At 48.0% G+C, this 16553-nt stretch overlaps 1 protein-coding gene across 2 annotated transcripts in view; it reads left to right on the plus strand.

Moving 5' to 3' along the window:
- Positions 1-16553, plus strand: part of HIP1 (huntingtin interacting protein 1) — a 158404-nt gene that overhangs the window by 94185 nt on the left and 47666 nt on the right. For both annotated transcript variants that reach the window (XM_055340514.1, XM_055340515.1), the window contains exons 2-4: positions 11952-12015; positions 15502-15644; positions 15901-15957. In XM_055340514.1, the coding sequence (XP_055196489.1) occupies positions 11952-12015; positions 15502-15644; positions 15901-15957 (264 nt within the window). The remainder of the gene's footprint in view (positions 1-11951; positions 12016-15501; positions 15645-15900; positions 15958-16553) is intronic.

The following is a 16553-nucleotide window of genomic DNA, read 5'->3' on the forward strand; positions in this document are numbered from 1 at the left end:
TGGGTTTTCCTTTTCATTGCTCTTTCTGCCTTTTTTCAGTTCAAAGATTTTCTGGATGGAAAAGACAGAGGTAGAATAGGAGTTTATTATCCACGGTGCACCACTGGCCGAAAACTATGTGCCCATCCCTTCTAGTTCTTTTTGCTTTTCATGTGATAAGATAGCCCTTTTGGGTCCTCCACGTTCTCAGGGAGCTTCATCTCATTTTGGCTTTTGCTTTCTGAGTACCACTCATCAGGCTGTGCCACTCCTTAGATGTAGGCGATAAGTAGCTTATGCACCCATACTGGTTTCATTTTTCATAAAGCATTGCTGAAATTGCACAGTCAGAGAAGAGGGAAGGAAAGAACAGGAAGAGGAAGAAGGATGGTCCTTATCTCCCTACAATTAACTATTGGATAGCAGGGTCCATTTTCTTTCAGCTTGTGTTGTCCAGCAGCACTTAGGTCAGCACCCCACACCCACGCCAGGTGGTCCAATTGTACAGATTGTCCATGCCAGTCTGTGCAGAAGGCCCAGCTGGGCTTGCAGAGTCATAGTCTTACAACCTAGGCAGTGGCCCTGCACTACCTCTGACAGGTGTTCCAAGTCATGATTCCTCAGCGTCTTCCACATTATCCAAAAAAAAAAAAAAAAAATCATCTTACACAAAACCTCAAATTTGCCATCTTATCCAATTTAAAGTGTATAATTGAGTAGCATTTAGTGCATTCATGGTGTTGTGCAACCATTATCACTATCTAAATTCAGAAAGTTTTCATCACCCAACAGGAAACCCCATCCCCATTAGTCATTCCCTTTCCCCCCTCTTCCCAGCCCCTGGCACCCACCATTCTTTCTTCGTTCTTCCTTGGGCTCTTCAGATTTGACCATTCTAGGTCTCCGATACACAGAATCAAACAATATGTATCCTTTTGTGTCCTGCCTAACATCACAGAGGATGATATCCTCCAGGTCCATCCATGTTATAGTGTGTGGTGGGGGTTCTTTCCCTTAAAAAGGCTGAAGTGAAGAGACCATGTCTTGTTTATCCATTGCTCCATGGATGAATACTTGGGTTGCTTTCACCAGTGTTCTCCACTTTGAGTACCGCTTTCTGGCCGTATCGAGGTGTGCTGAACCAGCCTGGCCACCCTCTTCCACCCAACACAAGCTTGTACACCTCCCCAGTTACAGAAGTGATTGACATTTTTTAAACTTCTCAAATTAAAAAAAATATTTTATTTGTTTTAGAGAAAGGACAGTGGGGCAAGCAGAGGGAGAGAGAGAGAAAAAAGAATCTTAAGCCCCAACAGGGAGCTCAATCTCACGACCCTGAGATCGTGACCTGAGCCGTAATCAAGACTCGATGCTTAACCCACTGAGCTACACAGGTGCCCCAACAAGATTTTTAACTGAAGAGCTGTGAGGGACTTGGAGGAGGGAGATAAGGCATCCTAGACAGGAGAGGGGAGTACACATGATAATGAGCACTGACAAGGATGTCTGCTTGGAGAGGACTGGGCAGACCAGGCCTTCTTCCATCAGCCCTTCTGAGCACCAGGCTGTGTGTACTCACTGAGGGGCACCAGAGGAGAATACAGCACCTGCCCTGGTGGAGATCATTATTGGGTGGGGAAAGACCAAGCAAATCAACTAACAAAGGAATTTCAGGTTGTGATAAACCCTTAGCAGGAAGTAACCAGGGTGGTTGTGAGTCTGCCTTCAGCTCAGGTCATGATCCTAGGGTCCTGGGATCGTGTCCCACTTAAAAAGACAGAGAGAGAGAAGATTTAAAAAGACTTGAGGGACACCAGCTGCCAAATACCGCAGCCAAGGCCAGAGCAGTCTCAGTGCTGAAGGCACTTGTCCCGATCCCCACACATTCTCTTCCCAGTGTGAAGGGCCACATTTCCTCTTCTGTGCCTCAACTGTACTTCCCTCAGGCTCTTGTGACCTCAACTTGGTTCTGAACTCTGCCATCCTGGTCTAGGCTCAATGTCCCAGTCACGAACTTAAGCTGTGCCCAACTTTACCAGGATGTGCCATGCGTCCCTAGAATCTTACCCTGTCCTTTCCTGTTGCCAGCCTCAGCCCTCCCTGGACAGGGCTGGCTGCTCAGTGGATCCCTTTCTGCCCTCTGCCTCAGCATCAGGTATGTGGAAAGAAGGTCCCCTCAGCCTTGTGTTGGCTGAACTGGGCTCGTGGAGGCTGTGGCAGGGACGCAGGCTGGTTGGGAGAAGGGTGATATGCCCAAGGGCAATTTGCAGGTGTTCGAAGGATCATTCCTCTGGTTTGTTTACCTCAGACTTCCAAACCTGATGAGGGAAGCACACTGGAAGCTGTCCATAATTCCCAGCCCTCTGAGTGGGCAGTAGTCTCCTGGGGCCATTGGCGGTCGCCACCTGTGACTTTGCTCAGCCACCTGCGCCCCGCATGCTCTTTGTGTTTACTTTCTCTGCCTGCATTCTTTCTTAAAAAAAAAAAAAAGATTTTACTTATGTATTCATGAGAGACACAGAGGGAGGCAGAGACACAGGCAGAGGAAGAAGCACTCCCCATGGGGAGCCCGATGTGGGACTCGATCTCAGATCATGACCTGAACCAAAGGGGGATGCTCAACCCCTGAGCCACCCATTTGCCCCCACTGCCTACGTTCTATCTCACTTTCTCCTCTTCCCTTCTGCCCCACCTAGTCTCACATTTCCCTCTGCATGGCCCTGGGCAGGGGCCCTTCCAGTCTCTTGCTTCAGGACCTGCCGCCCCGATCCCCACACATTCTCTTCCGCCTGGCCCTGCTGTGGAACCTTTGCAAGCCTGAGCAAGAGGCCCCTGCCAGGCGCTATGTGTGTGACCAGGCAGTGCCTAGCTGACCCCCGCTGGCCGAGCCCAGGCCTGCTTCCTGCAGAAACAGGGCCCCACAGGTTTTCCATTGGCTGCAGCCTGGCTAAGGCTGCCCTAAAGGAGCGGAGAATGGAGCAGAAGGAGGGGGAGGAGAGACTGGGAGAAAGTCACCCTTCCCGCAGCGCCTGCTGATAATTGGCTCTCCGGAACCAGCTTGGGACACAAGGGCCAGCTGGGCCAGGAAGCCATGGACAATGCTGCTCTTTCAGGGGGGACTCTGTGTGGTCATAGGTCCTGTGTGACTCCAGGGAAATCTGGAGCACAGCCTGTTCTCAGAGGATGTTCTCTAACCTAGACCGGAGGTAAGAAATCGAGCCCCAACTTCCCACCCTCTGCCCGGTCGCAGGCATAGCCCGCTTCAGAACCTGATGACTTCCTTCAAGGACAGTCTGGGGAGGAGAGGAAGTGGAAATGTATTTTCTCAGGAAACCTTGAATCATCACATACCTGGTGCTTTTTAGAGGGGGGGAACACTAGGAAGCAATCAATCCTTAATAATCTAATGATTTATTAAGACTCTGCATCTGCCTTAGTAGCTGTGGGCCTAAGGGCCCTCGTTGGAAGAAGACAGGTCTTGGCCCTCGGGATTAAATTAATCTCGCTGGGGAGGTGAGGCAACATACCAAGTGTCAAACACTAAGAGAAATTGAAATTAAAAAGAAAGTAGGAGGGGCCCCTGGGTGACTCAGTCAGTTGAACATATGACTCTTAGTTTTGGCTCAGGTCGTGATCTTGAGGTCATGGGCTTGAGCCCAGCATCAGGCTTCCCACTCAGCTTAGAGTCTGCTTGAGATTTCTTTCATCTGTGTCCCTCCCCGTGCTCTCTCTCTCTTAAATAAAAAATTTCCAAAAACAAACAAAAACTAGGAAAGTAGAAATTATTGGCCAGAGTTTCTGGCCAGTCTACAGGATAAGGTTTGGTCTACCCTGGGAAGACAACTGGGATTTGGAATGTAGAAGGAAGTGAGTGCATGTGACGTGGGGTAGCATCTGAAGCATAGAGTTTGACAAAAGCACAGGAAACTCATCATAGCCGGGAACTTATGCCATGGATATGCCCCCAAGTCTGACATTCCGAGGGCCCTGAAGGACCCACAGATTGCCTTTATGAGCCCAGAATGCGGAGGCTCAGCCCTGCCAACGAGCCCAATAAATCCCTGGCTCAGAATCGGGGTGGCCTGCCTACAGCCATGGGCTTGGCTCTCCTCTGGGGCACTTGTACGTGGAGAAGTATTGGTCAGAAACTTGGAGCATGTCAGCTGCAGTAAAGTGGGAGCTCCTGTGAGCTGCCAGAGAAAGGTCTGGGGCAGTCCTCAACAGGGCAGGCAGGGTGTGCGGATGTCTCGTAGCTGTTGGTTTGGGCAGAAACTTCAATCTGCGGCCTGTTGCCAGGCTAGGCCCTTTGTCAGTGTCCTGGACTCCCACTGGGGGCTGTGACTGTATCTGCACATGGAAATTATTCCATACTTTCCTCAGGGCACTGGAGAGGTAACTCCTCACACCCAGGAGGATGGAAGGGCTTTTATATCAGGCCCTTTTCCTGCTCAAGAGCCTTCTATGGATCCTTAGTACCCATCAAGCCATCATTGATGGATATCCTGATATGCAAAGCCCTCCATCATCTGAAGGGCCTTTACAGAATCTAAAAAGAAGAAGGAACCTAAAAATCATCTAATCCAGCCTGAGTCCTTTCCATAGTAACCCTGAGGATAGGTTGCCATCCCTCTGCCTGTATACTTCTAATGGGGAATTCTCTCTTCACCTGATGGTTTTAAGTCCACCCTGTACTTCTACCCATTGGTCTAGGTTTGATCCTTGGAGTTATTCTTCCTTCCTACATGACCACCCTTCAGAATGTTGATATTCCTCTAAATTTTCCTCAGTTCCCAGGTTCATCCCAATCCAGGTTACTCTCTTCTAGAAGTGGTCAGTTTTTCACATAATGTATAAAGCCTCAAACCAAATAGTGTGTTATGCGTGAATTGATCCCACATTGAGAGTTGGAACCATCCCCTCCCTCATTCTAAACACTATGCTCCTTTTAATACATCCAGAGCTCAGATTTGCATTTTGATCAACCACGTGAGAATGTTGCTTCTAATAATTTAGCAGCAAAATAAAACACCTAACACATTTCACAAGTGCTGATTTAAGTCCTGTCTCCGCTGTGCCAGAGAGTTAGATCTAAATATAGGGAATCTCCTTTATACCTACTGGGTTGCATCTTGGGAAATTTAACCCATTTTTCCAATTGGTGGAAATCATCTGGATTCTGATTCTGTGCCGCCAGCATGGAGGGCCATGTCTAGTGTGGGGATTGTGACTCAAAGCCTGAGCTACAGAGCCACATGGTGGGGTCTGAGTCTCAGCTCAGTGCTTGCTGGTGGAGAGGCTTGGGCAATTTACTTAGTCTTTGTAAGCCATGGTTTCCTTGTCTGTGAAATGGAGGTGGTTAATACTAATACTCACCTACTTGGAGAATGTAGAATTAGAAGACTTTAATGAGATAATTCACACAAAATGCTTATTATTAGCATAGGGCCTGGCAGCAAGCACTCATTACCTGCCATTCTCTTAGTGATCATTACCACTGCTCATTGACTTCCCCTTTTTAAACAACAACAAAAAAAAAAAATTTAAGATTTATTTATTCATGAGAGAGAGAGGCAGAGACACAGGCAGAGGGAAAAGGAGGCTCCTCGCAGGGAGCCTGATGTGGGACTCGACCCCGGGTCCTAGGATCACACCCTGAGCCAAAGGCAGATGCTCAACCACTAAGCCACCCAAGCACCCCCGCCCCCCATTAGGCTATTTCTCACCCAGAACCATCCTGGCCTCTTCCTCGGCTTACAGGGTCCTCTCCGCCTGAGACCTGCTGCCTCTGTTCCCTCACCTTTCTATACTCCAAATCTCTGCAGCATCTTTGATGCTTCCCTTGCAGTGTCCTCTGTACCCAGGAGCTCCTATTGGCCAATCCCATTGAAATTCACTTTAGAGGGGCACCTGGGTGGCTCAGTCGGTTAAATGTCCGACTCTTGATCTTGGCTCAGGTTGTTATCTCGAGCTCAGCTCAGGTTGATCGAGCCCTGTGTTGGGGAAGTCTCAGGGTGGAGTCTGTCCCTCTCCCCCTGCTTGTCCTCCTTCTCTCTCAAAATAAAGAAATAAATAAAAATCTTAAGAAGAAAAAAAATTCGTTTTAAGGCGCACCTTTTCTTGGACTCTATTTTTATTTCTGTCATCTTGACTGAGGCTCTACTCTCCATTCTCTGTGGTCACTAGCTTCCTCCTGCAGGCCCCTTCCTCTTCTACTCTGGCCTACACATCCCTGCTGCCCCTCCACAACCCGCTCAGAGCTCAGAAGCCCTCTCTGACTCCATATCCATCCCTTCGTTGCCCTCTCTGACTCCATCCCCATCCCTCTCTTGCCTCCACTCTGCCCACCAGCTACACAGCCTGCTTGTTCCCAGCCATTCCTCACGCCCGGTGGCCTTGTCCTCTATGACTCCAACCTAGACGCAGCCCCCAAGCCCCCAAGCCTGCCAGCCCCTCCTCAATCCAGAGCTGTCACGGAGGTTCAGGGCCAGGCTTTCAGGGATCCAGCTGACCAGGTTTGGAATCAAATAGTATAACCTTGGGAGGATTGCTTGGCCTTCTTTTTTTTTTTTAAGATTTTATTTATTTATTTTTGTATTTATTTATTTATTTATTTGTTTGTTTTTTGAGAAACTCAAAGAGAGGCAGAGACATAGGCAGAGGGGGGAGAAGTAGGCTCCCTGCAGGGAGCCCAATGCAGGACTCAATCCCAGGACCCTAGGATCATGACCTGAACCAAAGGCAGACGCTCATCCTCTGAGGCACCCAGGCATCCCAGGTTGCTTGGCCTTCCTATGGAAGAATCTTAGATGACCCTGAGTCTGAATGAGGTGTATGTGAGAGAAGTAGGTAAGTTGCAGGGATAATCACAGCACCTGGGACAGGTCACCACCACCATCTTCCCCTACGGGGTCTTCCTGGAGCAGTAGCATGGTTTCCAGCAGCTTCCCCCTCCTGTCAATATCTAGAGCACAGAGCATTTTCAGCCAACACACAAACACATACAGGATCTGTAGTTACAAACTCATGATGTATTATTTTATGTAGTTTAGGGGAATTTTAAGATGTTGAGTTTTCTCTCTCTTTTTCTTTTTTTAAGATTTTATTTATGTATTCGTGAGAGACACACAGAGAGAGGCGGAGAAGCAGGCTCCATGTGAGGGAACCCGATGCGGAACTCAATTCCAGGACCCTGGGATCACAGCCTGAGCCGAAGGCAGATGCTCAGCCACTGAGCCACCCAGGCGTTCCAGTTTTCTTATTTTTGTGAATAAGACTGCTAATGACCACAAGCTTGGGCAATGGGGTCATTAGTCAGTGTAAAGAAATATTTGTAAAATAAATCTAAACCCCGGCCATCATGACTCCCCTCAAGGCCCTGAGATGATTTCTAGCATGTTTGGCTAACACGGATTCCTCCTCTTCCTTGTAGCCCATACTACTGACTGCCTCTACCAAACCCCCTAGACCTTGACTACATCCAGTCCAGCATCTTAGCACACCTGGGTCTGTTGTCATTTTACATTTTTATGCCCCTTATACTTCCATATGGAATCAGGTGGCCTTTTAAGGGCCCAGTAAATGTGGTGGCTTTGGCCAGAGGCCGTCTACAGCCAGGATCCTGTCACTGCTCTGGAGTCAGGGAGAAACATAGCTTAAACCACCGTAACCCACCTGAGGGAGTCAATGAGGGGTGAGGGTGGGGAGAGTGACCTGGGATGGGCCTCGAGACAGAAGCTGAGAAATGAGGTCCAAGCAAGAATTAGTGAAGAGGAAGCTGGCACCGGGCCTCCCTGGGAGGGAGGGGAATAAGCTTTGCACTTCTTTGTCACAGAATCTCACATGTGAGATTCCGCCTTGACTGGCCTTACCTCTGATGGGAGAAGACCCTATGTTAGGTAGAGGCTTTCTGGAGGCTGCCTTGACAAAACAGCACAAATAGAGTAGCTTAAAAAGAACAGAAGTAGAGGGATCCCTGGGTGGCGCAGCGGTTTGGCGCCTGCCTTTGGCCCAGGGCGCGATCCTGGAGACCCGGGATCGAATCCCACATCGGGCTCCCGGTGCATGGAGCCTGCTTCTCCCTCTGCCTATGTCTCTGCCTCTCTCTCTTTCTCTCTCTGTGACTATCATAAATAAATCAAAATTTAAAAAAATTAAAAAAAAAAAAGAACAGAAGTAGGGCACCCACCTGGGTAGCTCAGTGGTTGAGCGTCTGCTTTGGGCTTAGGTTGTGATCCCAGGATCCTGGGATCGAGTCTTGCATCGGGTTTCCCACTGGGAACCTGCTTCTCACTCTGCCTGTGTCTCTGCCTGTGTCTCTCATGAATAGATAAATAGAATATTTAAAAAAAAAAAAAGAAGAAGAAGAACAGGGCAGCCCCAGTGGCCCAGTGGTTTAGCGCCGCCTTCAGCCCGGGGTGTAATCCTGGAGATCTGGGATCGAGTCCCATGTTGGGCTCCCTGCATGGAGCCTGCTTCTCTCTCTCTCTCTCTCTTTCTCATAAATAAATAAATAAATAAATAAATAAATAAATAAATAAATAAATAAAATCTATATATATAAAAAAAGAACAGAAGTTTATTCTCCCCGTTCTAGAGGCTAGAAGTCCAACATCGAGGTGTCGGCAGGGCTGTCCTCCCCCTGAAGGCTCTAGGGAAGAATCCTCCCTTGCCTCTTCCTAAGCTTCTGGTGGTCGATGGCTTTCTTGGCATTCCTTGGTTTATAGGTGATTCACTCTAATCTCTGCCTCTGTCTTCACATCTGTGTCTTACCCCATGTGTCTGTGTGTCCCCGTGTCTTCCCGTGGTCATCTTCTAAGGGCAGCAGTCATACCAGATTTAGGACCCACCCTAATCCATTATGACCTCCTCTTAACTAATTACATCTGCAAAGATCCTACTTCTGACTAAGATCTCATTGCTGGGTACTGGGGAGGTTTGGATGCAAACACATCTTTTTGGGGGGAGACACAATTCAACGCGCAACAGAGCTTGATGCTGTTGGAGAGTGGAAAGAAAAAAGCACCTGAAAAAGTAGACTTAACACAGTGCAGGGGCATCTGGTGGCTCAGCTGGTTAAGCGTCTGACTCTTGATTTCAGCTCAGTTCATCATCTCAGGGTCATGAGATCAAGCCCTACATCAGGTTTTGCACTCAGGAGTAATTGTGCTTGTCCCTCTCCTCCCTCTGCCCCTCTCTGTTCTCTTTGTCTCTCTCTCTCTCAAATAAATGAAATAAAATCTTAAAAAAAAACGAAACAGCCCAAAGTTATACAAACCAGATTTGAAAGAACATACCCTGATAAAGCCTAGAAATAACCTATTTTGTACAATATGTTTACATTTACATGTACATAGGTATGTATTTTTCCCAGATAAAGACTCAAACGTAAAAAAACTAACAAACGGGATCCCTGGGTGGTGCCAGCAGTTTAGCGCCTGCCTTTGGCCCAGGGCGCCATCCTGGAGACCCGGGATCGAATCCCACGTCGGGCTCCCGGTGCATGGAGCCTGCTTCTCCCTCTGCCTGTGTCTCTGTCTCTCTCTCTCTCTGTGACTATCATAAATAAATAAAAATTAAAAAAAAAAAAAAAACCAAACACTTAGACAATGTAGGAGTCTACCAGCATGATCCAGGGGCAGGAGAAGCTATCAAAGCTGAGGTGAGCATATGTAACCATGTAAGGCAGTTGACAACCATGAGAGCATGTAAGGAAATACTCAAAACTCACTGGCAATCAGGGAAATACAAAATAAAGTCACAGCGAAATGTCACCATGACAAACAAGAAAGATGGTGACCGGGATGCTTTTGTACATTGCCAGTGGAAATGTACATTAATCATTTGATGATGTTAAGGAAGTATCCTTAAAATTTTAGATGTGATATAATGGTATTATGGTTAATTTGTAAATTGTCTTTTTTTTTTTTTTTTTTTTCCTGCTTAAAAGGTTCATCCGGAACTATTTCCTCATAAAATGATGTAATGCCTGGGATTTTACTTAGATGATCCAGGAAGCAAGGTGGTCAGTGGCTGATGGTAGGAAGGAAGGGTCAGTACACTCACAGGCATAGGCCAAATCTAGACCACTGCCTAGTTTTGTATATAAAGTTTTATTGGACTGTAGCCATGCTCATTCTGCTACGTATTTGTTTAGTATCTGAGGCTTCTTTTGTGTTCCAGCTTCTGCAGAATTGAGGACTTGCTTGGAGAACCATGTGGCCTGCAAAGCCTAAAATATTTACTAACTGACCCTTTACAGAAATGTTAGTGAACCATTGTCCATAAGGAAGCCGGTTTGGCTGCATGTTTGTAATGGTTGACTCTGAGGGCTGTGAGTGATGATTAGTCTTCAATTTGTCTGTGTTGGGATCTTTCCATAATGAGAAGTTTAAAAAAAAAAAAACAACACAACACTTTAACTTAGTGTACCCCGCTTCTAGGAAATCTACCTGTTGGAAATGAAGGCATCAATTAATAAGGATACATGTATAAATAAGGATGTTTACTAAAATGGTTACAGTGATTTAAAAAACCCCACAACAATGAAAAACCGATTGCCTACCTGTATGAGAATGTTTATATAAATCACACCAACCCATGCGATGGAATATTATGCTGTCTTTTTAAAGAATGAGCTAGCGGGGCACCTGGGTGGCTCAGCAATTGAGCGTCTGTCTTCTGTTCAGGATGTGATCCTGGGGTCCGGGATGAGTCCCACATGGGGCTCCCTGTGGGGAGCCTGCTTCTCCGTCTGCCTGTGCCTCTGCCTCTCTCTATGTGTGTGTCTCTCATGGATAAATAAATAAAATCTTTAAATAATAATAATAATTAATTAAAAATAAAGAATGAGCTAGAATTTTGCTATCCTGCTTAGAGAATTTTTCGTATTTTCAAGTGAGAAAAGTAGGATGTAGAAAAGTCTGTATTTGACGATTCCATTTCTCTAGAACAGTGGTGGAATTAACCCCTTCGGTAGGCAGAGAGGTGCATGTGCATGAGTGTGTATGATACATAGCACATTAACATGGCTCTGGGTGGAATGCCATCTCTGGAAGAGGAGCACAGAAAAACAGAAAAAGGAAAGGACCTATATTTAAACAGCCTACATGTTATGATCCTGTTTATGCGTTTGTGTTAAGTTGTACTCCTATGTACACGTGCTTTGCTAAATTCCAAAGAGAGTTACGATTTTTAACACAACTGGAAGGGAGTGAATATTTTTAATGCGCTACACAAGTGAGGAAATTAAAGGGGGGGATCCCTGGGTGGCTTAGCGGTTTAGTGCCTGCCTTTGGCCCATGGTCTGATCCCTGAAGTCCTGGGATCGAGTCCCACATCAGGCTCCTGCATGGGGCCTGCTTCTCCCTCTGCCTGTGTCTGTCTGTCTCTCATGAATAAACAAAATCTTTAAAAAATAAAAAATAAATAAAGGGGATTTGGGTAGGGTTGGAAGGTGCCCAGGAGTGGGAAAACGAGAGATAAGAGTGACCTCTGCAGACCTGGGCCAGCTGGGGGAAGGCTCTGTAGAAGGTTCTAGCGGTGAGAGAGAGGGGTGGCTGGATGGCCTTTGGGCCACAGCCGCTCCCTGATCTCAGCGCCTCTTCCTCCTGCTCCCGGAGAAATAATGTTTCCCTGGGGGATGAAAAGCATCCCTTTGTGCAGGCTTTAATTGCCATGTTGTTGTGCCAAGTGAATGAGTGGCAGGCGGGCACAGCAGCTGGGCACAGCCAATGCCAGGCAGCAAAGCCCGCTGCCTTAGGACAGCCTGGGCCAGCTGGCCTGGGGGCTCTGCCCACCTCTGCCCCCCGCTAGAGGCCCTGTACCAGGACCTCCGGGACAGAGGGGTCCTCGGGGATCTGGGGAAGAGTCCTTACAGGGAGAGAGAGGGGTGGGGTGCCTGGGAGGGTCTCAGACATTCTAGAAGCTTATTCATCTCAGCCTCCTTTCTCTTCCCCCTCCCTCTTGTTTTTCAGACTGTCAGCATCAATAAGGCCATTAATACGCAGGAAGTGGCTGTAAAGGAAAAACATGCCAGAAATATCCTTTTGGATGTTGCTTGGGAAGACCAACCCCAAGGCGGGTCAAATTGTGGGGACTGAGGTCGGGGTGAGGTGTCCTTAGTCAGCTGCAGGAAGGGGAACCCCCACATTGGCCAGGTCTCCAGTGGGGTTTGAGCGGCCTTGGCTGGCAGCAGCTGGCCTTGGAGACCACAGCTCATCAGGGCAAAGGGACCAAAGCCACCTTCTCGCTCTGTTCTTTTGCTTCCCAAGGACCCCAATCCCCTTAGGACTTACCTTCTCAGAACTGCCACATCCGTACCTCTCTTTGACAGATTTCCCGGGGGCACAGGAGGGATTTTCACAAGTGTGGTCAAAGTACACCAAGTCTTGCACTTGGTGCATAGGGGCCACACAGCCCACCCCCTTGGGAACATGATCCTTTCCCCGACTCCGAGCTTGAAAACCAAACAAAGGTCTTGGCTGCCTTACTACCCAGGTGCAGGGGTTCAGCCATGGAAATGAGATCCACCTGTGAGCTGGTTCACCCAAAGTCAGCAGGGAAGAAGAACCTCAAAGCAGCTTAGGGAACTGGTGGCTTAGAGGTTTTCACCAACCTCCTCCCACCCTGCCCCCACACCAAGTTAGGCCCTGGGCAGCCACCCTCAGGGGGTGCAGCTTTGGAGGGAAGTGCAGCCTGCATCTGGCTCTGGGATCCCTTGGGATCTGCCCTTGAGCTATAGAATCCCCAAAGTTCCAAAGGCGAGGCTGCCAGGGGGGTGAAGCCATTATTTCTGTGTGTGCTGGGTCGGAGCAGGGTACAGCCCAGAGCCAGTGGGGGCTGGGCTTCTGTCTGGGATGAGCAGCTGCTGCTTGCCTGGGCTCATCACGGTGGCAGTGACACAGCCACGGCAGAACAGCTCATGTTAAAGCCATCCCACCTTAACCCCCGGAGAAGACCCTCTGGGTGAGATGACCAAATAAGTCCCGCACTGCCAGCATCATGCCTAGCACATGGCAGGCCATTGGGAAGCGTTGCTAACAGCATGTACTGTTCTTTCCTGGTGGGAAAGCAGCTTGTCTTTGGTGCGAAGATACTTTGGTTGTATTTTAGGGCTTTGCTAGAGGATGGGGACTCTAGAATGTCTCCCAGGTACCTCAGAAACCTGGCCCAATAGCGAACCTAGTTAGACTTTGCCCTTTTATCCCCAGAAAGGCACAGTCCCCTTGCTTTACCAAGTCAAGAAAAACCTTCATTATAAGTGGCCCAGTTGACTTCCTCAGGAGGATTTACTCAGTCCTGATCCCTGTCTGCTAAGAATACTGATCAGTATTGAGATATAAAATAAGAGATATGGTTTGTGAGAGGCCTATGCTCTGGACGGGGTCTGGCAGGTCCACCGTACACTCTTCCAGGGATACCTGGGGGTGTCAGAAGGGGCATGAGAAGGAGATTCTGGAATCCCACCTCTGTAGTAGCCTGGCTTGCTCTGGAGCTTCAAGTGGGTCCAGCAGGGCCTCCATGAGCCTTCATCCCCTTGTCTGTCATTCGAAAATTCTAGTTCTAACCGACTGTGAGTTTCTCTGCCTCACCAATTGAAGAGGCAGATAAATGTTGAAAAGCTTAACTCCAAAAGTAGAGTTTTAAAGCCTAAATATATCCCAAAACATTTACTCCTTATTGATTTCTTTTTTGGAGACCCATCAACTACCCTCAATGCCAGCTGAATAAGCGTTTGGAAGTCTGACATCAGAATTGCTGTTCACACAACCATTTACCCTGGATGTGTAACTTCCCCCATCGCCCCCACCATGTGTCTACTCCCAGAGGACTAGGGACTGTCTTATTTATTTATTTATTTATTTATTTATTTATTTATTTATTTATAATATCCCTGAGTACCTTTTATAGTGCCAGACACACAATGGGTACCTTAAAATGCTTAGGAAATCAAAGGACAGAAAGGTCCCCTTGCCTTTTTCAAAGTCAGGGTGCCTGGCTAGCTTTGCACCTGCTCCAGCTTCTGTTTCAGTACACTGCTCTCAGTAGAGTAACCACAGTCTGCCGTGCGAGGTCAGCCCATGGGAGGGGTCAGGAGCTGTCCATTTCTCCTTTTGGCTTTCATCTAGCCCAAGGAGGCTAGTGCTTCAGGGGACACTGTAGTTATTTCAGAAACCCCTCTAAGACCAAAAGCTGACATCAGCTTCCAGACCCAGAAGTCTGTGTTCTATTCTAGCTGGCCCGCCTCGAAATGCAAATATCATTCTGGGGAAGGAACTTGATGATACCTTCCAGCTCAGAAGCAAAACAACATGTGTTCTGGATGAGTCATAGAGTTTCTGACCCAAGGCAAGTCTTTCTGTCCTACATGGCACTCTGCATCTTACCTAAGCCTTGACAAAGAAGCCTGTCATTCTGGGAAAGACCTATCCTTCAAGTTGATGATGCCCAGTTACTGGGTATAAGCAAACAGTTACAAAGGAAATGGGGACATCCTCTACACAGCCCAAAGGAACTCACTAATTACAGAGGCACTAACTTAAAATCACGCGAGACCAGATGGAGTTTTATTACATGCAGATCATGGCAGGGAGTCCGTGGGTGTGTTTGGAATCGGATCTCGGGTTGAAGTGGCCCCAGGATTCCACATACAGCCAGTGCAAGGTGTAGGGAGAAAGTTGAACTTCACCCTGAATGAGACCAGGAAGTCTTATAGAAGGGGTGGGGTGTAAGAGTCATTTTACGTTTTGGGAAAATGCTTACAATTATAGAATGACTAGTCGTGGGGGTGAAAAGTACAACATCAGAAATACAGCCAGTGGTATTGAAATAGTGTCATCTGGTGACAGACCATAGCTATGTGAGGTTGTCAAAGCACTGAAATGAATGTACATTGGGTGCCAACTATACTTGAATAAAAAAAAATGAATCATGGAAAAGAGCAGAATCCCTACATGGAGAGGAGTCAGAGGCTGCCTGGAAGAGGAGCCAAGGTGCCCCACCAAGGCCAGGGCCCCTGATGAGGAGCTAAAGCATGCCCTCACTTCTTAATATTGGATAAGAAAAAACTTTGAGACACATTTATGTGTTGTTAAAAATGTGAGTTGTCATTCTTCACCTGAAGGCCCCCTCACACCTGCAGCAAACCCAGGGGTAGGACAGAGTCTGCCTCCCACAGCAAAGCTCTGATATCAACCAAAGCATCTCCCCGGTAAAGGCAAACCAGGACCACCGCTGGCCCAGAGCACACTTGTATAAATTAGAAAATGGGGCAGCCCTGGTGGCACAGCAGTTTAGTGCCATCTTCGGCCCAGGACCTGATCCTGGAGACCCAGGATCGAGTCCCACATCGGGCTCCCTGCATGGAGACTGCTTCTCCCTCTGTGTCTGTGTCTGTGCCTGCCTCTCTCTCTCCCTCTCTCTCTCTCTCTCTCTCTCTCTGTATCTCTCATGAATAAATGGATAAAATCTTTAAAAAAAAATTGGAAAACACCTGTGCCTATGTTTTCCATGACCCTCCCTCACCATGCATCCTGGGCACCCACCATGAGAAAGGGGCACAGACCTTTTGGTCTGTTGTCAACCGGCTGCCCCTCTCTAGCAACGCTGTCCTCTGCTGGAAGTTCTGCCACGTGTTTCACAAACTTCTCCGAGATGGACACCCGAACGTGAGTTCCTGGGGCTACTGGGGATAGCCAGGGAGCCAGGGATCCATGTGGGGAAAGTGGAATCGCCTGGGGTGAAAGGGGCGCTACCCACTCCCACATAGAGGGGGGTAAGTGCCTCCTTCTCATGTCCTTTTGATTACTGGTTAGAGGCGGGCTTGTCTCTGGCTAGCCTGTCTGCCAACCCTAGCCCCATCTCACACCATCTTCTGTCTCCTTGCCTTCTCTTCTCTCATCAACTGTTCTCTTCCTTCTCCAGGTCCTGAAGGACTCCCTGAGATACAAAAATGAATTGAGTGACATGAGCAGGATGTGGGTGAGTTTGGAGATGCACCCGGGGGCCTCCTGTACCTGCTTCTCCTTCTCCAGAAGCCACAGAACAAGGACTGGGGAACAGAATGAATTCATCTCTTTCAACTTTCTTAGGATTTCTCTATCTCATGAGCATCAGGGAGGGGTCAACGATGTTCCCCAGTAGTACCATGATATCCACAGTCTTACCTGGGGTCCCTGCAGCTAGAGGGAAGTTCTAGGGCCTGGGAATTTCTCCTGCCAATGGACCCTCACATCGTAACATTTTCCAGGCATTGGGATCCCTCAGCAGTGACTTTGCCAAAGTTCCTGCGTCTGTCTCTCCTTCTGCAGTCCCATGTGGATCACAGTACCTTGAGAACTAACATTCCTGATTCTTAATGCCAGTACATTTTCTTCCCCTTCTTCCCTGAGAATTTAGGGATTCTCAGTGCCTTAGGCTGGGGTGAGAAGGTAGGTGGTGGCTTCAGAATAAACTGGAAAAGAAGGTTTTTATACACATGCAAGAACTCCTCTAGATTCTATTGTCCAAAGAGTATGTGTATGGATGGCACATAATTTACATTTTGAAGACTATCCTGTGTTGATTGTGATACATCT

Source organism: Nyctereutes procyonoides, unplaced genomic scaffold (genome assembly GCF_905146905.1).
Source record: "Nyctereutes procyonoides isolate TBG_1078 unplaced genomic scaffold, NYPRO_anot_genome, whole genome shotgun sequence".
In the NCBI taxonomy this organism is placed as follows: Eukaryota; Metazoa; Chordata; class Mammalia; order Carnivora; family Canidae; genus Nyctereutes; species Nyctereutes procyonoides.